The sequence below is a fragment of the Mus musculus genome, chromosome 12, assembly GCF_000001635.26.
Source record: "Mus musculus strain C57BL/6J chromosome 12, GRCm38.p6 C57BL/6J".
NCBI classification, from domain to species: domain Eukaryota; kingdom Metazoa; phylum Chordata; class Mammalia; order Rodentia; family Muridae; genus Mus; species Mus musculus.
The window spans coordinates 102,300,988-102,322,945 of record NC_000078.6 but is presented as its reverse complement, the minus strand read 5'-3'; the positions used below and the strand labels follow the sequence as shown (position 1 = coordinate 102,322,945).

The 21,958-nt window shown below is 48.2% G+C and overlaps 1 protein-coding gene across 4 annotated transcripts in view; it reads right to left on the bottom strand.

Moving 5' to 3' along the window:
* Window positions 1-21,958, bottom strand: part of Rin3 (Ras and Rab interactor 3) — a 108,015-nt gene that overhangs the window by 67,909 nt on the left and 18,148 nt on the right. For all 4 annotated transcript variants that reach the window (XR_003950041.1, XM_030246670.1, NM_177620.4 and 1 more), the window contains exon 2: window positions 9,764-9,971. Coding sequence is in view for 2 of the 4 variants with exons in the window: in NM_177620.4 (NP_808288.2) it covers window positions 9,764-9,971 (208 nt within the window). In the remaining 2 variants the exon portion in view is untranslated. The remainder of the gene's footprint in view (window positions 1-9,763; window positions 9,972-21,958) is intronic.

Below are 21,958 nucleotides of genomic sequence, written 5' to 3'. Positions count from 1 at the left end.
GCATAGGACAGGATGGGTTTTGAAAAGCCAATGTTTTCATCAATAGTTAGGATGGAAAAAAGAAAAGATTCAGATAAAGAGTTACACAGCTACAGTAACGCCCTCAAACTAATAGATAAAACCCAGAATCTACATGCACTCTAATTGATTGTTTTTACCCTTCATTTTGGACCTATATAATTAGAGCTGTTTGTAGTTGAAGGAATTTCCCATAATGTCCAAAGGGATGCATCTAGTTTGGCAAAGGCCAGATCTACACAGGACTAGGTAGACAGCCCAGAGGCCATCCTGGGCTCATGTAGCTGTGGTAGCTCACCTGTAGCTCAAAATCCTCTCACCTGGGGCTCCACCCCAACAGAGCTGGGAGTGTGTGCAGAAGGTCAGAGACCCGGCAATGGACTAAAGGATGCATTGCCCAAGATGCATTTACTAGCTGTGGGGAAACTGCAGCTCACAATTCCTCTGACTTACCACCTGGCCATGGCAAGGCCCAGGCAGCTTTTCTCAAAGCTCGCCACAGCTCATTGTATAGGTGCCTTAAAAGCACACCAGTGGCCCTTCTTTCAGAGAGCAGAAACACAATTTGTCGACAATAGAGGGATTAGCTTCTCAAGAACTGAAGGGAGAGATCCAAATGTCCCCGTTCCACACAGAATGGTCCCACTCATGACCCAGCAGGTCTGGGGATGTGGTTAGATGGGAGAATCCTAGCTTCTTAAGACAAGCCAAAGGAATAAGTATTTGGACTAGGGGCTGGGATGCAGTCAGTTTTTGGCCTCTAAAGGCAGCCAGTGGTGGAACTGAGCAAGGCACCACACCTAGAAGCTGAACTCAAGCCAAGTGTTTGCTCCCCTTGCAGGGCTGTTTCCTATGGGTGGATGCAGCGTGTGTCCCTGTTCTACAGGGCTGCCACAAGGATGAGAGACAGGAAACAGGGCTTCCCTGTGTTACCAAAGAACCTTGCCTGAATGGAATTAGCACCCTCGTGATCTACCGAACCGTCATCTTCCCATCCATCTGACAACACGTACTCCCCTAGAATTCTGAGCTAAATCCTCACTACCAAAGAGAAATGCTCAAGAGGCCTCTCTCATTGAAGATGGTTTTTAAAGGGCTAGTGACATAGCTTAGCAGGAAAAAGCACTTGCCACCAGACCTGATGACCTGAGTTCCTGATGACCAAAACCCACACGGTGGAAGGAAAGAAACAATTTCTTCAACATGTTTCCTCTGATCTCTACACTCCCACCATAGCAAGTGTGCCCTCTCCCATTAACAGATAATTAAAAAAACAAAACAACTTGTCTTTCAAGCTGGTATCGATGACAGTTCAATAGCAACAGGTCCAGGTCACACACAGACCTTGGCTTCTAGGAGAGTTCCTTAATCAAGGAAGCAGAAGTCTTTGGACACACAGGATGTGGCTAGTCCTGGGCTGAGGGCAGACAGTATACAATACAAGACAACAGTATCTTCTATGGTGAGAAAACAATAAAGTGATCCAAACAGAAAGCGGGCAATGATACCAACACACACAACTGTGGGGTGCTGGGGTTAGCAAGAGCCATGTCCTTGTTTGTTTTCCACTGATGTGACAAACACATGAGCAAAAGTAGTCTGGGGAGGAAAGAGTTTATTTCATCTTACTGCTCACAGTCGGGGTTATTGAGGGAAGTTGTGGCAGGAAGTTGAGGCAGGTCCTGGACACAGGGACTGAAGCAGAGACCAAGAGGTAACACTGCTTATAGACTTGCTCTGCTTGCTTTCTTAACCAACCCAGGATCACCTGCCTAGAGGTGGCCTCACCCACTCGGCTCTTCTATAGTAATCATTAATTAAGAAAATGCACCATTGAAATGCCTGCAAGCCAATCTGATGCAGCCACTTTTTCAATTGAGATTCCCTCTTCCCAGACGACCCTAGATTGTGTCAAACTGACAAAACCTAACCATCACAAACCACTTGAGAGACTTCTGTGGACAACTTTCTACAATGTTGCAAATTAGGAGCTAGGGAGATATCTTAGTGGGCAAAGTGCTTGCCTTGCAAGCATCGGGACCTGAGTTCGATTCCCAGAACCCATGCAAAAGGCCCAGGATGGTGGCACATTCTGTGATCCCAGTACTGAGGAGGCAGAGACAGGTGGGGGATTCCTGAGGGCTCACTGGACAGCTAGCTTAGCCGCCTTATTGAACTCCAGGTTCTATAAGACCTTGTCTCAATAATAAATGAAGAAAGAAAGAAACAAAGAAGCCAACCTGAAAACAACACAGGAGGTTGACCTTTGGCCTCTACAGCTGGGGTACAAACACGAGGTTGCAAGGTAGTTTGCACCCAAGGTATAAAACTAGACTCATGATTACATACTATTGTGATTAAGTAAACAGACAAGAGATGAATCTTAGGAAGAATCCCAATGCCATGGAGAGTCCTGTCATCCAGGAGGCTGGGTATAACACCCCTGCTTACAGCAGAGTGACTTTTCTTCCAAGGTGTAGTAGGGAAAGAGGGCAGGCAGCAGGGGTGTGCAGGGGGTGGGGATGGGGTGGGGTGGGGCGGCAAGAATGAGGCTGAGGGAGAGAGATGCCACAAACTGGCAGCAATGAGCAAAGTCAACCCCACCAGGGCAAGGCACATGGCTGTTTGGTACCTACTGTGGTTCCAATAGGAAATGTCCCCTACAGATTCATGTGTTGAAGACCTGAAGCCCAGGACTCTGACTTAGAGCTAATTCAGAGACTCTGGAAACATTAGGAAGTGTGGCTTGGCTAAAGGAAGTAGATCAGTTGGGGGCAGGTCCTTATATGCCGCTTGCCCTTTCCTGTTTGGCTTTGTTCCACCACTTCCTGTCTACCAGGAGGTGATGGACTTTGCTCTGTCACTTCCTGTCCACCGTGAGATGACAGGCTTTGCTTATCATTGGCTCTCAGCCATAATTCAGTTTTGCTTATGGTCCACAGCAATGTTGTTAACCAAATACAAACTGAGATCTCTCAAACCATGAGCCCACATAAATCCTTCATCTTTTAAACTGTTTCCCTCAGAAATTCATCACAGCAGCAAAAACAATATAACAAGGGACCTTTGAATGATGGGCAGCCACTGGTTTTGCCTCTGCTCTGGAGAGGGTCTTGGTGCAGACAGAGGACATGAGGTATAACCAAGTCCAGGCTTTAGTTGACGCTAATGTACAAGGACTGGTAGAGTAACTGTGGCAAGTGTTGGTTAGCTGCTGTCAGCAGGGCAGCTCGCATGCTGGTGGACACAGGGCATGCTCTGTTCTCAGGGCACAGGGTACTCTCTGTTCTATGTTTGCAACTTTTCCATTAACTCTAAAGCCATTCTAACTAAAATAACAAACCAGCCCAAGTGCAGAAGAAATAGAGGCAACTTTCTGATTGCCTTGTTGCTGAATACATACTTTTTTTTTTTTTTTTTTGGATTTTCCTTTTAAAAGGGGGACCACAGTGTTCCCAACTTCTTATCAGAGAAGAGGCTGCTAGGACTGAGGCAGGTCCTGGGGAAGGAAGTGGATGTGGCCAAGGTCACACCGACTCTGGGGACAAGTGAGCTGGCTCCCGGCAAGACAAAGGCTGCCTCTCACAATGCTGCAGGAGGTGAATCAGGATCTCTAGGCTGTGTCTCTCAACTCAGGGACCACCCATGATGTTTGTCTCTTTCAAAATAATGACATCACTGCACTGGTTCTATGGGAACCACACTGTGTAGCAAAGGGCTTCCCCAGAATCTTTGAGGATCCCTCAATGGGCATTTTCCCCATTTTTCTATGGAATGGAGTCTCACACTGTGGTCCAAGCTGGCCTGAATCCACTAAGCTATATCACCAACCCCATTTTTCCTATCTGTGTGATTTTAGGCAAAAGAGTCAACATCTCTGTGCCTCAACTTCCACATCTGGAAAGGGGGAATGCTGATTACGTCTAGCTGTCAGAAACGGCTTCAAGGATTAAATAATATTTGCAAAGTAGCTGCCTTAGCTTGTGTAAGCATGTTATGGGATGTTGTTGACTCAACAATGATAAGATAGCCTAGTGATCACATCTTAGAACACATCCCTGTCCTTAGATAAGACATCTGAATCTCAGTATAATCTGCTCACACCTTCCTCTCTTGGCTAAACTACCCCAGGGTCTTTTGTTCTCTCTAAGCCATCCTGGTGCTGTGTAAATGGGGGTTATGAGGCACCATTTAGGGTCTGCACTGTTCAGTGCAGATGCAACTGTCCCCCCCCCCATTATTTTGCATCCATGGTTAATGTGCAGGTGCACTATGGGGATATGAGGGTGAGTGTATTTGTTGCTTTCTTGTTCCTCCTTTGTTGGTGTCTCTACTCTGCACAGGTAGGCCTAGACGTGGGTCTGTCACTCACTAGCCTCATAACCTGAAGCAGGTGATGCTACCACCACCATCCCATCCCTCCAATCCCCCAACTCCCTCTGGGCTCAGCACCTGGCCTTCCCTAGACTCCTAGACTCTAGCCTGGCCTCTTGCAGCCAGGGCTGTTTCTGGCAGGTAACAGTTCTCACAGAACAGGCAGAGAGAAAAGACTGTAAAACGAACCGTCTAACCTTCATGATAGCAACAGACTGATGAACAGCACAAAGTCCCCAGACCCTCAGGTGGCAGAGTCCCAGGGGTGTTCTCCACACTGCCTTCAAGGGGGTTCAGTTAGTGTGTATAACCTCTGCCCATCTCTTTCTCTTTCTGCTTCTTGGGAACTCTCTATAAGACACCAGAGGTTTTAAGAGGCTGGTGCTGACAAAATCTGAACTCAGGCCTCCTCATGGCTTGTGAAATGGGACAAAGGCAGAGCCTTTGACATCTGGACAACACAGGGTTGGTGTTCACAAACAACAAACAGACCCCTAGGGGCCTGGGAGATGTCAAGTTTTTGTGGTTTTTGAAGAAAGGATGGTACAAGGATCAGGGTGCTTGCTAAGCACAGCACACACACTACCACAGAGGCCCCCTCTAACCACAGAAATACCTCTGACAAGGCCACAACTTCTATTGCCCCAGTTTGCAGTGTGACCACCCCCCATCAGTATTCTACCGAGGGCAAAAAGGATGGATCTGTTCCTCACAACTCAGTTTAGACCTGTACTGGCTGGTTTTGTGTCAACTTGACACAGCTGGAGTTATCACAGAGGAAGGAGCTTCAATTGAGGAAATGCCTCCATGAGATCCAACTGTAAGGCATTTTCTCAATTAGTGATCAAGGGGGAAAGGCCCCTTGTGGGTGGGACCATCTCTGGGCTGGTAGTCTTGGTTCTATAAGAAAGCAGGCTGAGCAAGCCAGCAAGAAGCAAGCCAGTAAAGAACATCCCTCCATGGCCTCTGCATCAGCTCCTGCTCCTTGCCCTGCTTGAGTTCCAGTTCTGACTTCCTTGGTAATGAACAGAAGTATGGAAATGTAATCTGAATAAACCCTTTCCTCCCCAACTTGTTTCTTGGTCATGATGTTTGTGCAGGAATAGAAACTCTGCCTAAGACAAATTGGTACCAGCACAGTGGGGTATTCCTGTGACAACCTGACCATGTTTTGGGGAGGACTGTAGAAGGACTTTGGAACTTTGGGATAGAAGATCCATTCGATGTTAAGAGCTCTGTCAGATGTTGTGTAGGAGCTTGGAAGATAATGTTGAGAACAGTGCAGAAGATGGAGGCCTGGCTTGTGAAATTTCAGGGGGAAAATTAAAGACTCTTTTCAGAGCCATTGCTATTTTGGAGTTTGATTATTCTGTGGTTCTGGTTAGCTGGGGCTGAAGAATCAGCTGTGATTAACAAGATACCAGAACTACTAAAGCAAAACCTTTGCATTACTGGGACTATTGATGCTGGTTAGCTGGAGCTAAGAAATTAGTGGTGATGAAGAAGAGACCAGCATCGTTGAGGTGACATCTTCTGGAAAGTATTTTCTGAAAGCACAAAGAGGCTGTGTTCCAGAGATAGCCAAGGTTGTACTCCTGCTGCAGCGGGACTTGGTAAGGTGTAAGGGTCACCCAGGTGGTACTGGTTTTGAAGGCATGAAGGGGTCATGCATAGCAGCTGAGGCTCGGCACTGTGAGAGGCCAAGGAAGGCCATTGGTGAAGGTGCAGCCTCAGTTGCAATTGACGGCTCAGGACTGAAGGGGCAGTGTTTTGGAGATGCCAGTACAATGAGATGATCACCAAGAGCAGCAGCAGCGGAGTACAGGCATCTGGAGCCTAGAGGACAACGTGTGTGCTACAAAGGGCATGGCTGGAGAAGTGACCCAAGCCCTTGGAGGAGTCCAGAAGATTGAGTTGGATCCCAGACATTGGATGGTTGGAGATTGATTTTTGCTTTTGATTGTGACTGTGCCCTGATATCCCTCTTGAAGGAAGAAACTATTTTAGTGGAGCCCACAGTTAAGAGACTTTTAATTGTAAAAAGACTTTGGATTTTAAAAGAGATGGATATTTTAAAGAGATTGAAAATTTAAGAATATGTAAAGACTGTGGGATGTCTAAAGTTATTTAGACCTTGGGGATGAATAAGATTGTAAGGGTTGAGGCTTACTAGTGATGTGTTTGTGTGTCAAGTTGACAAGGGGTCAATTGTACTGGCTGGTTTTGTGTGTCAACTTGACACAGCAGGAGTTATCACAGAGAAAGGAGCTTCAGTTGAGGAAATGCCTTCATGAGATCCAACTGTAAGGCATTTTCTCAATTAGTGATCAAGGGGGAAAGGCCCCTTGTGGATGGGACCAGCCCTGGGCTGGTAGTCTTGGTTCTATAAGAGAGCAGGCTAAGCAAGCCAGGGGAAGCAAGCCAGTAAGGAACATCCCTCCATGGCCTCTGCATCAGCTCCTGCTCCTTGCCCTGCTTGAGTTCCAGTCCTGACTTCCTTTAGTAATGAACAGCAATTTGGAAGTGTAAGCTGAATAAATCCTTTCCTCCCCAACTTGTTTCTTGGTCATGATGTTTGTGCAGGAATAGAAACCCTGACTAAGACAAGACCCATCTTCACACACTCAGGACACAGGCTTCCCGATGGCCAGCTGTGGTGGTTTGAATGACAAATGCCCCCCCCCCCAAACACACACACACATACTCACACACACACACACACACACACACACTCACACATCAGGCATTTGAATACTTGATCCCCAGTTGATGGCACTGTTTGGGAAGATTTAGGAGGTGTGGCCTTGCCGGAGGAAGTATGTCACTGGGGTGGGCTTTGATAGTAAAAAGTCTTACCTACTTCTAGTTTGCTCTTTCTGCATCTGTGTTTGTGAGTCAAGATACTCTCAGCTTGCTACTCCAGTAGCCATGCCTGTCACTTCTCCATGATGCACTCTTATTCCTCTTTTTTCTGTAAGTTGCCTTGCTCAAACTGTTTGTCACAACAACAGAAAAGCACCAGTAATGCATCGGCCACCAGCTTGCTTCGTGAGTTGCTTTGAGCTGCTTCCTCTAAGAATGGAGGAGGGAAGATCCAGGCTTCTAGGGGTACCTACTGTGTGGGCCCCAGTCACTTTAGTGACTAGAAACCTTTAGTGAAAGGAATTCATAGCAGGTATTATCTGGGTCACAGCATCTTTGGTCTCCCTGCTTCTTGTTGTGCACTCCTGTGAGGAAAGAGGCGTCTATGGACACCCAGGCTCACCCATGTATGGACTAGAATGGGTTGGGTGGGCTCAGGGATATTATTACCTTCCCAGCCCTGCATGCTCTGTGGCAGAGCGGCAGGGACTCTGACCCCCTGCCTTCCAGTCACCCCAGTTTTCAGGCACAAATGACAGCTCCATGAATCTTATTTATTTTGTGGCAATAGTCTGTGCCCCAAGTCCTGCATTGAGGATGATTCCCAGGAGATACAGTAGTGTCACAAGCCACACCCAGATGAGAACATCTAGGAAGCAAGAGTCCCCAGTGTTAGATAGACACTGAAAGATAAAGTCTAGGAGCATTTAGACTGCAGAGGTTCAAATCCCAGCTCTGCCACTTCCTCCCTGTGGCTCCTGGGAAGTAGCAGCAATCAGTGTAGGTAGTTAGGAGATCATGGCTCATTCCTGAGCAGACAGTGGGAGAGAGCCTGGGACACAGTGAACCCTCGGGGAATATGGCTGCTGGCGTGCGGGATGCTGTGTGAACACGAGAAGGATGCAACATTGGTCTCTGTCAAGGTGACTGCAGAAGCACATTGGGAGCTGGGGTGGAGAGGAGTGGATAGGAGCTGCTAATGGGAACAGGGCTGTCTTTTAGGGTGACAAGAATGCCTTAGGACCAGATGGAGGCAGTAGTGGCATAGTACCCAGAGAACACTAAATGCCTGTGGTACACTTTAAATGTTTCTTTTTATGCGGTGTGATGCATATTTTGCTTTAACTTTTTTTTTTTTAAATGCCTTCTGGGAAGTGAGTTGGCCTGGAGTAGGTGGGAAAAACCTTTATAAGACATTTCCTTCTGACAATTTTGTTCATTTCTGTCCAGTTTGTTTTTTAAAAAGTATGGATCACTTTTTATAATTAAAACAAATTACATGCTGTTTTCAAAAGGGAGTAGCATTTGAGAAAATATGTATGGGGGTGACAGGAACATAGGAGATGCTGTGACTCATTCTATCAACTGTCATCTGGAACCTCTATTTGTCTATCCAGCCATCACTTTATCTGTTCATACTCAACCTCCCATCTTCTGTCTATCCATCCTCTACTATCCTCTAGTTATTACCATCTATCATCCAACTATATCATCCATCCATCCATCCATCCATCCATCCATCATTCATCTGTCTGTTCATTCAACTATACCATCCATTCATCATTTATTCATCCATCCATCCACCCATCCATCCATCTCCATCCATTATCAATTTATCATCCATCCATCCATCTATCCACCTATTATCCATTTATCATCTGTATCCATCTGTCTGTCCATCCATCCATTATCCGTTCATCATCCATCCATCCATCCACCATCTATCTATTCATCATCTGTCTATCCATTCATTATCCATCCATCCATCCATTCATCCATCCATCCATTATCTATCAATATTCATCCATTATTCATTTATCATCTATCCATTATCCATCATCCACCATCATTCATCTGTCAACCATCTATTCATCATCCATCCATCCATTATCCATTCATCATCTGTCCATTTGTCTATCCATCTATCATCCATCTATCCATTATCCATTCATCATCCATCCATCCATCATCCATCATCCATCTATTTATCATCTGTCCATCCATCCATCATCCATCCATCCATCCATTCATTCACCCACTACTGTTCATTCTCTCTTCCCATGTACTAGGACCAGCACTTAGAGAGATTTTAAAGCTCCTATTTCAAGGAGACAAAAATGAGCCCCAGAAACTTAGTGTCATTTGCCTACCTCAAAGCTTCCAGAACATCTGCTGATGAACCACATGGCCTCTTATCTTTGTCCATAAACAAGAGGCAGGTAGATCATGTGTCCTGAAACCCTTGTCCTTGGTTAGTGGCCTAGCTCCCAAAGTCAGAGAAAGCCAGCACAATCCTATATCTCTGGTGCCTGAATGCCCCAGGAGACCCTGCCAGCACACCCTGCCCCCAACCCCCCCACTGCTGGCTGTGACACAGGAACAGACAGATGCAAAAAGCAAAGAGAAGAGCAGAAAGACAACAGCTGTTTGCATGAAGGCACTTCTGTGGGGAGCATTCTGAGTCCCTCACAGCTGTACCTGCCTCCCTGGGTGCACAGAACTGACTTACCCCAGCCATCTCCTGCTGCAGGATCTTGGCAGCCTCTGCCTGGCCTAGACCTAGCTGCAGCCACACAGGGCAGGTCTTCACCAGCTTCTCCAGGACACTGATGCCCCGGCGTGGGATGCAGTTCCTCGGGGTGGTTGACAGACCAAGCCTCGTGCCGTCTTTCTCCTCATCTTCCTCTCCCTCTCCTTTGCCAGCATCTGGAATAGGACTAATAAGAGGACATAGAATCAAATGGTCAGCCCATCCTGAGTGTGATGGTGTGTATATGCTTGGCCCAGGGAGTGGCACTATTAGAAGGTGTGGACCTGTTGGAGTAGGTGTGTCACTGTGGGTGTGGGCTTTAAGACCCTTATCCTAGCTGCCTGGAAGCCAGTATTCTGCTAGCAGCCTTTAGATGAAGATGTAGAACTCTCAGCTCCTTCTGCCCCATGCCTGCTTGGATGCTGCCATGTTCCTGCCTTGAGAATAATGGACTGAACCTCTGAAACTTTAAGCCAGCCCCAATTAAATGTTGCTCTTATAAGAGTTGTCTTGGTCATGGTGTCTGAACACAACAGTAAAACCCTAACTAAGACACTGCCACTGGCTTTGGGACAATAAGTATAGAGTGAAGTGACCCTGCTTGCTCAATTAGCATCTATGTGGCCAGGACCCTTTTGGGAAATGACATCATTCTCAAGGTGAGTCTCCACGTAAGGCATTTGTCATTATAACAAGTAAGACATACCCAGAATGGCCAGCTACGGTACAAGAAGGGACTAAATATAACAGAAGTAGAGTGGAAACAGCGGATAAATTTCAGTCCCAGTGGACTGAAGGAAGCATGGGAGCATCTGAGAGAATCCCTGAAGAAGGGTTTTGAAACCTTTACACTGAAGAACATCTGGCAGGCTGAGATTTGCAGCTAGCTTCATTTTTGCTTGTCCACCTCCATGAGTGAGAGAGACCTGCACCATCCAATGTGACACAGGTTGGTCACTGGGTTCCTAAGAATAACTGATCCTGGGCTGGAGAGATGGCTCAGCTGTTAAAGGATAGGCTCATGACCAAAAATATAAGAGTAACTGGGCCTTATTGAAAATATAGGCTGAGAACATTTTAGGCTCAGGTGACAGTCATGTGCAAAACGGTCAAGAAAGAAAAAGAAGGGAACACCACAAACCATCCAGGAATTTGCATTTCAGAGAGAGAAGACAGGCAGGTGGAGAAGGTCAGACAATGGAACTACAGGGAAGGGTCAGGGGGCCTAGAAGGTCAAGGAGGAACCCATTACACAATGACTTTGGACTGAAAACTTGCAGGTGTCTGGTAGAGATATATGTTCAGGCAGAAAGACCCTGGGCTTAAGGGTTGAGTATAGAAGGAGGTGACATTAAAGGCAGGCAGGGGGACACCTGGATGTCAGTATCAGGAGTCACTGGGGGCACTGGCTCTAAGTATTCAAGCAACTTCTGTAGAGGCCCAGCACCTAGGGAAGGAGCCTCGGACATCCTGTTCCCTGGACCAGACCTTGGGCTTCCTGTGGGCTCTTTGCCAACCGACAGAGGTGGGGCCTCTCCTCCCTCATAATCCTCACAGTCCTCCCTGCATCATGAGTTGCATAGCTGCTGCTCCTGGCTGACCAAGTGGAAACTGTTTCAGGCTCTAGCTTGAGTCATGGGACCTAACATTGTGTGTCCCTACTCTTCAAGACGTTTTCATCCGAAAGGACCTCCCCGAAAGGCTGCTGTCTATCACCCCCACAGAACCTACATATCCTTCTGCAGGCTCCTGCTTGAGTTCCCTGTCTGTCTGTAGTTTCCATGGGGACCTTGTCTTTCTCACCCAAAACTCACTTCAGCTGATAGGCCAAGGTATGAGGGAGAGGAGATGGGGAAAGCAACTATTGTATAAGAAAAATAGTTGCATTAGAGTCGAAACATCTGCCCAAGTCTGGGGTGACAACTCGGTAGGTATAGTGTTTGTCATGCAAGTGTGAGGATATGAGTTTGATACCCAGAATTTACATAAAAAGCTGGGCAAGGCAGCAGCACCTACTTGCAGGCCCAGCACTGAGGAGGTAGAGACAAATGGATGCCTGGGGCTGGCCAGCCAGGTAGCCTCCTTGGTGAGTTTTAGACCCTGTGTTTTAGTTAGAGTTACTATTGCTGTGAAGAGACAAGACCACAGCAACTCATAAAAAGGAAAGCATTTAACTGGGGCTGACTTACAGGTTTAGAGGTTTAGGTCATTATCATCATGGTGGGGGGGAGCATGACAGGTTGCAGGTAGACACGGTGCTGGGGAAGCTGCTGAAACTTCTACATCTAAACCCCCAGGCAGAAGACAGAGAAAGAGCCTCTGGGCCTGGCTTTAGCTTTTGAAACCTCAAAGCCTATCCCAGTGACACGGTTCCTCCGACAAGGCCACACCTCCTAATTCTTAAGTGGTGCCACGCCCTGATGACCAAGCACTCAAATCTATGAGCCAATGGGGCCATTCCTATTCAAACCACCACACCCTGTCTCAAAAAACAAGGCGGAAGGTTCCTGAAGAACAGCACAAGACTTCGTCTTCTGCCCTCCACACACATGCACCTATTCAAGAGCAAGGAGACACACAACAATACCTCTGCCCGTCAATCTGGGGAGAAATACCTGCAAACCACATACTTCATGAGTGACAGGCAAATCCCTCAAAAAGGGAAGTCAAAAGATCCGGAAAGGTTCTCCAAAGGCAACACACATGGGCCAATAAGCAGGTGAAGGGCTCTAAAAACCCTTGGTCATTAGGGACATGCAAATTCAAACCACAAGGTGCCACCAAGGTGCACCACAGAATTGACTGAAATTAGGACTGCCTCTGCCACTTTTGCTGAGGGTGGTTCAGGTGTCAGAAGGCTCTCAGACTTGCTAGTATAAAGGTAAACTGGCACAACCACTTTGGAAAACGTCAGGGCAGGTTGTCCTAACACGAGCACACAGGCTCCATGGTGGGTTCCTTGATATGTCCCCTAAGGGAACAAAAGCCCATCTATCAAAAGATAGGCCAGAAGATGGTCACAGCAGCTTAATTTACCATAACTCGGAACTGGTCCAGGTACCCATCGATGGGAGGAGGATGAAGAGGCTGGGCTCCCTACAACAAGGCAACAGCTAGCAATAAGGAGGTCTACTGATGAGTAACCACGTGGATGAATCACAAAATCCCACGCTGAATCAAAGCCCCAGGGCAGAGAAAACAGTTTGCATGAATCAATGTGAAGTTCAGATGGTGTCTATTTACATATGCCTGTTTGTTTACTTGGCTTCTGCATCCATTTTATACTAAAGCGGTCATGAACAGTCATCGAATACTGAACTCTGTAGTTAACAACCCACGTGCTGACATATTCGGGGAGGTCTAGGATTTTCTCTGGAACGCACAAAGATAAAGTGAACTTAGGATGAATGAAGGCAGGCAGCAATGCAAACAAAGAACATTAAGGGTAAATGGTGGATATGACTGTTCACTGCAAAGCCTACTTCCTCAGTGTGCTTTACATTTAATTTCATTGTTTAGGAAACCGTCTAAGATAAAGTTCTTCGCATCCCATGTGGCCTGTCCAGATAGAGCCTACTTGCCCGGATCTGAATACAGGCTGTGTGACTTCAGTCACTTCTCCGGGCTTCAGTTTAATTATTTTTTTTTTTTTTAAGTCTTTGTTGCACAGGATTACCGTGCCAGTCTGATGCGGTGACTGTTGAGGATTTAGCACTCTGCCTACCTGTAACTCAACAGAGCTAGCTCTTGTGTAAGAACTTATTTACCCCTCAGCTCTCTTCCTGCTACAACCCCCACTCTCACCTCACTGTGTAGATTTGATATGAGGACTCAGCACATCCAATTGCAGTGAATGGTGCTCACATCTGTGATTCTATCTTGCATCCGAGACACCTGGTCGTGGTGGCAACCCATGAGATCAAGAGCATTAGAGATGTGTAGCCTGATGTGAACGCGGCTGCCAGGAGAATCCAATTTTCTTGACCATGTGACATACCACAAGGAGGATGCTTTTCATGCCCCTAAACACAGCTGGTGGATGAATAGGCAAGGGCAGCATGGTGGACACACCTGGCAGTGACAAGCACCATGGACCAATCAAATGTGGGCTTCAAAGATGCTTTCCAGGAAAGTCAGCTCCTTGAGGTCCCTCTAGGTCCACTCTGAGAGTAAACACGACAGAGGCTGGCTCTGAGCCCTTAGGGTGATGGGTGTTTTTGGCCTAGAGAACTGTGTATGAGGTCATAGGCCTTGTCTCCAGGCAAGATATAGAAGGCAGAGACGCCAAGGCCTTGGAAAGATGTGGATTTCATACTATGTGAGAAGAGGTCAGAGACAGAAGGGGCAAAGCTTCCTGGCATCCGCCTGCCATGACCAAGCTAAAGAGAGGCAGGGAACTCAGAAAAACTGAGCTCTCAACAGTCCACAGGAAACAGGCAGGAGGTGTGATCTCTGACTTGCCGCGTGACGAGCGGGCCCTCTCTGAGCTTTGCCTGTGGCTGTAACTCCTGCTGTCAGTGATGGTCGCTGAGCCCTCTTGGCTCTGTGCCTGTCATCTGTTTGGAAGAGCAGAGACTCTGACGCCCACGCTCTCCCTCCTGACAGCAGATGCTGAGACTGCCGTACCCTGAAATCTTTGATTGTAGATAAAGAAGCAAGCAGGCGTGACATGTGACAGAGACGGGCCGTCGTGAACGGAGTTGACAGTGTAAAAGATCTAGGCCAGGAGTTATGGAGGAGCTCTGCCACAAACAGAAGCCCTCCAAGACAGATATCCTTCGGTTCGTGGTGCAAGCACTGGCTCTGGGGGCCCCCAGTCGTCCCCTCTCACAGCTGTCTAGAGACACTCTATTGCCTCCGTGTGCCTGTGGTCAGCTGCCCAAGGAGTCCACAGTGTCCCTTGGCACCAGATTCCCTGGGATGTTTTGAACAGCTCTGCAAGGAAGGAGGGAGCTGCCTCCAGGGACAGTGAGCAAGGTCTGGGAGCTGCCCCAGGCCTCACGAACCTCAATGGGAAGGTGGCAGAAACACTATTGGGGGTCAGAGCAGTCAGGAGACAGAATGGGGCTCTGGCTGGCTGCCACCCACTAGAGAGAGTGCAGAAGTTTCCTGGCCCAGAGCCAGAGGCTTTGGCTGCTTGGTGAGCTCCGTGGAGCTTTACTGGGAGAACTGAGACCTCTTGTGTAGATCCGGACAGGACCCTAGACGGTTTGAGAGATGGGAAAGCCATGCCACCTCATCCCACCATGCTGAGTCAGGGAAGGCCCAGACCCTCTGCACAAGGCTCCGAGGGAACAGAGAAGGCAGGACGAGCTTCACAGAGGCCGTGTGAGCTCCGCCACTCTCACACCTGTACTCTGCCCCTTCCCAAAATTGAGTCAATGAAATGGCTCAGTGAGTCAAAGGGCTTGCTGCCAAGCCTGAAGAACTGTGTTTGGATCTCAAGACCCATAGGATGGAGGGAAAGAAATGATTCTTACAACTTGTCCTCTGACTTCCACGCATACATCCCCTTTCCACATTTGCATACTTGTAGTAGCTGGCAAAGAAAATTCGATAATCTTTTTTTTTTTCCTCCAGTCTTATTTGGGACCAGATATAGAGATATATACATAAACACAAGGAATAGCTTCCAGACAGCCATGCAAGGAATCATTATAGACAGTTCTGAGATGTTCAGGGAGTGGGGGTGACTCAAATCATTATAATGATTACACCTTGCTTCTATGATGAAAATTATCTTCAATCAACAGATTTCTCATCTGTTCCATGGAGCTGGTGAAGCCTGGCTCGTGGGAACATCCATGTAGGCCTTACTAGGTAATAATGTTGGTGGTCACTTTGCTAGCTCATCCCAACCGGATCCACCGCATTCCTCATGCCTCTGTGTCTCCCTTACTGTGAAGCAAAACAGGCAGAAGCTAAGAGGACCGTTCCTCAGGCAAGGACCTGGGGGGACGTGCCCTGGGAATGGAGGTGGTGGCCATTCACATGACAATCTGCCAGATCTGAGAGGTGAGATGCTGTCTCTCCCACTTCCCAGCATCTCCTCAGCTGCAGATGGTACTGTGGAGGTGGGGGGTGCAGGTGGGAGAGAGCAGCTGTCTAAGTTAGTTAGGTTTGCCTTGCTGTGAAGAGACACCACGACCAAGAGAACTCTTATTATAAGGACGACATTTAATTGGGGCTGGCTTACAGGTTCAGAGGTTCAGTCCATTATCATCAAGGTGGGAGCAAAGAAGTGTCCAGGCAGGCATGGTGGAGGAGGAGCTAAGAGTTACAGATCTTCATCTGAAGGCCACTAATAGACTGCCTTCCAGGCAGTTAGGAGGAGGGTCTTAAAGTCCATGCCTACAATGACACTTCCTTCACCAAGGTCACAGCTCCTAACACTGCCACTCCCTGGGCCAAACATATTTAAACCACCATAGCAGCTTCCGGGGCAGGCTTCTGGCTGAAGGTAACACGCTTTTTGTGTGAGCAGGAGGACCCGAGTTCAGATCCCCTTCACACACAGAAAAGACAAGCGTGAGAGCTCATATCTGTTACCTAGTGTTGGAGCGAGGGGAATAGATGCAATCCGTGGAGCTAGCTGGTCAGCCCATCTACCCAAAATGGCAAGCTCCAGGTCCAGTAAGAGATCTCATCTCAAAAAATAAGGAATATCAAAAGATGGCCTAATCGGCCATCACTGGAAAGAGAGGCCCATTGGACACGTAAACTTTGTATGCCCCAGTACAGGGGAACGCCAGGGCCAAAAAGGGGGAGTGGGTGTGTAGGGGAGTGGGGGTGGGTGGGTATGGGGGACTTTTGGTATAGCATTGGAAATGTAAATGAGCTAAATACCTAATAAAAAATGGAAAAAAAAAAGAGTGGGAAAGAAAAAAAAATAAGGAATGATGGAGGAAGACATCCAACATCAAGCTCTGGCCTCCATATGAACATGCATGGATGCACACATGAACACACACACATCACCCCACCACACACACACACACATACACACACACACACACACACACACACACACCTCCCCTGCCCAGTGTCCATCCCTAAGAAATGGTCAGATAAGCTTTTGGGCAGTCAACCCTTGGCTGCCACAGCTGTTACAAGGCACTGATATCAGCCACTGCAGAAACTCTCAAAACCCTAAAGACAGCATTGCTATTCATTGCTTATTCACCCCAGGGGCAGAGGCAAAAGGGACATAAGTCCTCAGCTCTGAGGAGAAGTCATTGAGGACCATAAGGAAAAAACAACACGGAACAAAACCCAACCAACCAACCAAACAAAAAAACAAAAACCACAAAGCCTGAAACTCTGTTCTACTGAGTCAGGGAGAAAGAAGAAGGGAGGAGGAGGAGGAGGGAGACACATGAGACACAGTGTTCACGTTGATGAGAGAGGAGCTGCCATAAGAATTCTTTGTTCTGTTCTTGCAGCTACCCTGGGAGTCTGGAATGGAGCCCAAAGAGAAAGTCCTAAAATCAAACAAACAAAACCACCAGAATACGCAGAGCAATAAACATACTGCATCTATGCTCACTCCTAAGACATTCAGAACAGCTGTGCATTTGCTCTGTGGACACAGCTTACCCATGTGGGTGAGGGTGCTCCCTGAGTGCATCCTGGCAGGGATAAGGGAACCTTTGACCAGACTTCTAAGACTTACCGAAAAACAAAGACCCAAGGCCAATGTGCCATATAGTGGATGTCACAAGCTGGGTTGCAGCTACACAAGGCATTGCCGAGTTTCCTGTAGGTTTCTCTGGGCTTGGAATATTTTTCGTTTTTAAATGACATTGTGTACGGGTGTGGAGGGGGAGCCCATGTGCTACAACAGTGTGGAGGTCAGAGGACAACCTGTGGGAGTCCAGTTGGTTCTTTCCTTTTATCACGTGGGTCGTAGGGATCAAAGTCAGGCTGTCAGGCTTGGCAGCAAGCGCTTTACCTGCTGAGCTATCTCATCAGCCCCGTGCTCAGTACATTTGTTTGAAAAAACAGAGAGCCCATATGCTTACACTGCTTCTCTGAGGTGTTGGGGGAAGGTAGTCTGAGGAACCCAAGCTGGTTCCTTCTGCCAGTACAGCCCCTTCACCCCATCTGATATTAGACCTCTGGGGTCAGGAGCTCACTACCTCCCCGGGCAGCTCAGTCTCAGCAGCAATTAGCCATTTCCCAACAGATGACATGACAGCTGTGCTTTGCATCCTCAGAGCTTTGAAGTTAGGTCAGAAGCCTGCACATCCATATGAAGAAGGAGAACGAGACCATCCTTCAGGTAGACTTGGGGTCCAGGGCACTTTTAGGGAGCAGCTTGGGCAGCCATCTCAAGGGCACCATGGCAGAAACCCTAAGAAGACCATTGGGAAATGTTCCTCTTTCTTGTGCCGCTATAGAACTTGGGGCAAAGAACAGCAGCTGATAGTGACAGCCATCAGATCTGAAAGCCCCGACTTAGGATGCCCACAATAGCAAAGACAGGCTGCAGTCCCAGGAAGGGATAGAGCTTTATTCCGGGGCCACCCTACCCTGTGAGCCTCTTGTCCTCAGTAAAACAGGGAGACCATACCATTTGCCTTAGCATTGAGGCAAGAGCTAAAGCAGACAACACAGTCCAGTGCTCCGTTCAGAGCAAATGGCACCTGTTCTAAGAGATGGAGGCCTCAGACCAGTCTCAGGACAGAGGCAAGGCTGAAGTGACAACAGGCAGGACGGGGAAGTAAGCCCTCTAGAAGAGAGAGGGTGGGGCTAGGACTGGGGAGATGGCTCAGTGGATAAAGTGCTTGCTGTGCTGAGGATCTGAACTGGGGATGCCAACGTGCAGGGATAATCCCAGTGCCAAGGAGGCAATGATGAGATCAGGTTTTGCTAGCCAGACACTTTTACCAGTTGGTGAGGTCTAGGATTCACCAAGAGACTCTTGCTTTTTCTGTACTTTGCAAGGCTGTGGTTGACAACCCCTTCCCCCTAACATCCCTCCTCAACTCTGCCATGACAGAATGTCGACCTCCCTCCCAGGGATTCTGTCCCACCCAGGCTGAGCAGTCCCTACAGCTTGCAGCACTCACAGGAACATCTGCCGGCTATTTTTTCCAGACAGACAACAGACGCCGAGCCGAGTGCTGGCACACACCACCTCTAGAAATATGCTGACCAAGCAGTCACTTTTAAAATAGTTCTTAAAGTGTCTTAACACAATGGTTTCTAAGATTGTCACAGTCGTGCAGCCATCACCACTAGTCTTGGGACATTTTGGCCACCAGTCAGTCCCCATCCCCCATCCCCCCGGGCCCCCAGTCCCACTCATCTGTTTACTCTCTTCACAGACTCCTCTTCTAGGTATTTCCTGTAAGGGAACCTGGGCACTGTTTAGTTTCTTCCACCCTGCGTAACATTCACGAGGTTCACCGGCATTACCATGGTGACTAGTAGTCTTTCAGGGCTTCTGTATCAACCTTTTGTTTCTTATTGACAGATGGCATTGCTTTATATGGACAGACTGCATTCTACCTATCCAGTCAGTTCCTATTAACAAGACCTAGGGTATCTGGGGGCCTGGGGTGGGGCACACTCCTCTTGTCCCAGCACTCGGGAGGCAGATGCTGGCAGATCTCTGTGACTTTGAGGCCAGCCTTCTCTACAGAGTAAGTTCCAGGACAGCCAGGGGGACACAAACAAAATAAAACAAGTTCTAAGGTAGCAAGCATCAGTTTTCTATAGAGCATCAATAATTGGAGACATTGTAGCAAACTAGCTTGTTTGCGGGTGGAGTTACGTTGTAGAAATGATAGGAGACAAGGACTCATGAGTGGAGTGGTTCATAACAGATGCTGTTGTTGGCACAGCAGGCGTGGCCCCAGGCATGGTGTCTGACTGTGGACCAGGCATCTCACTTCTCGCTTCAGGAAAAGCTTCTTCAGGAAAAGGAGACGGTTGGGCTCAACCTCAGGCTCGTAGGTTGAATTTCCCCACATGAACCCCAGCTGTTGACAGTACTCAGACTAACATTAAATTGAGGGCACCAGAGCAAGAATGTGGATCAATTAGTGATGTCTGTGGGGGTGTTCCACATGGGAGAACAGCTGTGCCTGATGCTCTACATGACTTAGGCCAAGGACTGAGGTTCCTCCCAGCTCTTGGAATCCCATGTCTCTGCAACTTAGCTGACCCTTGGCTGTGGACCTCTGAAGGCTTCTCTTTCTAGAGGGGCTGGCCCTGCCCCAGAAGACAGCCCAGAAAAGGCAGGAGGCCAGGCCAGCTTCATCTCTTCTGCCAGACCCTTCCTACTGAGTGTGCACAATGTAGCCCCAGCTGCTGCCTCTTTTCTGGTCTGGCCCAGGCTGCTGGGCAGCAGGAGCTAAATCAGAGCTTAGGGGCCTGTGAGATGGAGAAGTGGCTGGATTTAAAACCCTCACCAATGTTCCACAGACACCTGCAGCCCATATCCAGGGTAGAATGACTGTTCACGGTCCAGACCAGTATCCACAGGCGCTTGTGGCTTCCAGGATCAGGCCCGTCCCCCCAAACACTGAAAGCCTTGCATGGTAAGGTAGGACCTGCACAGTTTTGCCAACCACTGGCCAGTTCTGCAGGCTGCCCACAGCCTCTCAGAGGGGAAGTCAGCTCAAGCAGGTCTTCCGGTTGCCGGAAATAACGAGAGCAGACCAGGTCACCTCAGGTCATACGTCACAGCCCACATCAAGGGGTCTGGCAAGTCAGAAGCCTTCCCGCTTTCTGTGTCTGCCTGCAGAGGTCTTTGTCTCTCCTAAGTGAGCCACAGCCCAATTTTCAGCCCTACCTTACTGAACGTACCAAGGGTTCCAGCCTTCCCTCTAGACCCACACTCACTTCCATACAGGCCCCACGGAGGCCACAGAGGCACTGGCTTCAGTGTTATGGCTGTTCTGATGGCAGCTCTACAGTAGGCCATCCCCAAGCTTAGTTTCTCAGATGCTCTAACCTGTTCACAGTGGCACACCCTCTGTCTGTCTCCATCCTTGGCTGCTCCATCACCTCTGTGCCCTAGACACCTACTCACCATATACCCACTCACCAGACCCCACCTCATGACTTGAGTCTTTGTATCTTCCTCTAGAACTTCTTCTGGATCACAGGTTCTAGCCCTCCCTGCTCATGTTTGACCTGGCCAGGCTCACCCTACATCATGACTACGCCCTGAGTCTTGGATAAGACTGTCTACTCCCATGGGTCTCAGTGATTATACCACTTCTTGACCATCAGTATGAAGAAGGGCTGTGTTCTGTGTTGCCTGGTGTTTAGGCTGTGCTCTTGTTTGCTCTCTATTGCTATGAGAAAACGCTGACCAAAACTAACTTGGGGGAGGAAATGGTTTATCTGATTTACAGGTCTGGATCACAGCCCATCACTGAGTGAAGTCAGGGCAGGAACTAAACCAAGAGTAGAGGCAGGAACCATGGAGGAAAGCTGCCTACTGGCTTGCTCTCCCTGGCTTGCTCAACCTGTTTCTTATACACCCCAGAACCATCTGTCTAGGGGTGGCACCACCCATAGTGGGCTACAGCCTCCCCCATTAATTGCTGATCAACAAAATGCCACATGGACTTGTCTTCAGGCCAGTCTGATGGAGGTTGTGGTGGCTTGAATAAGAATGGCCTCCACAGGCTCATATAGTTGAATGCTTGGTCTCTAGCTGGCAGAACCACTTGGGAGGGATTAGGAGGTGTGGCCTTGTTGGAGGAGGTGTATCTCTGGTAGGCACTGAGGTTTCAAAAGCCCATGCTATTCCTAATTAGTGATTTTTCTCTGCCTACAATTTGGGAATAAGATGTAAGCTCTCAGCTGCTGCTCCAGCATCACTTGCTTGCCTGCTGCTATGCTCCATGCCATAATGGCCACTGACTTAACCCCTGGAATTGTAAGCCCCAAGACACTGGGTCTTCTATAAGTTGCCTTGGTCATGGTGTTTTTGTCATGGCAATAGAAAAGCAACTAAGAAATATTCTCTCAATTGAGGTTCCCTCTTCCTAGATGACCATAGCTTGCCTAGCTAGCACAGGGTATGAATTTGAAAACCAGGAAGCCTGCAGAAAGAGTCCCAGCTGAGTGGTTTTTTACAAGTGACTGCTCCTGTCTTTGCTTCTCTGTGCATATATTTAACTGGAGGCAGGAGCCTGAGTACTTTATTTACTG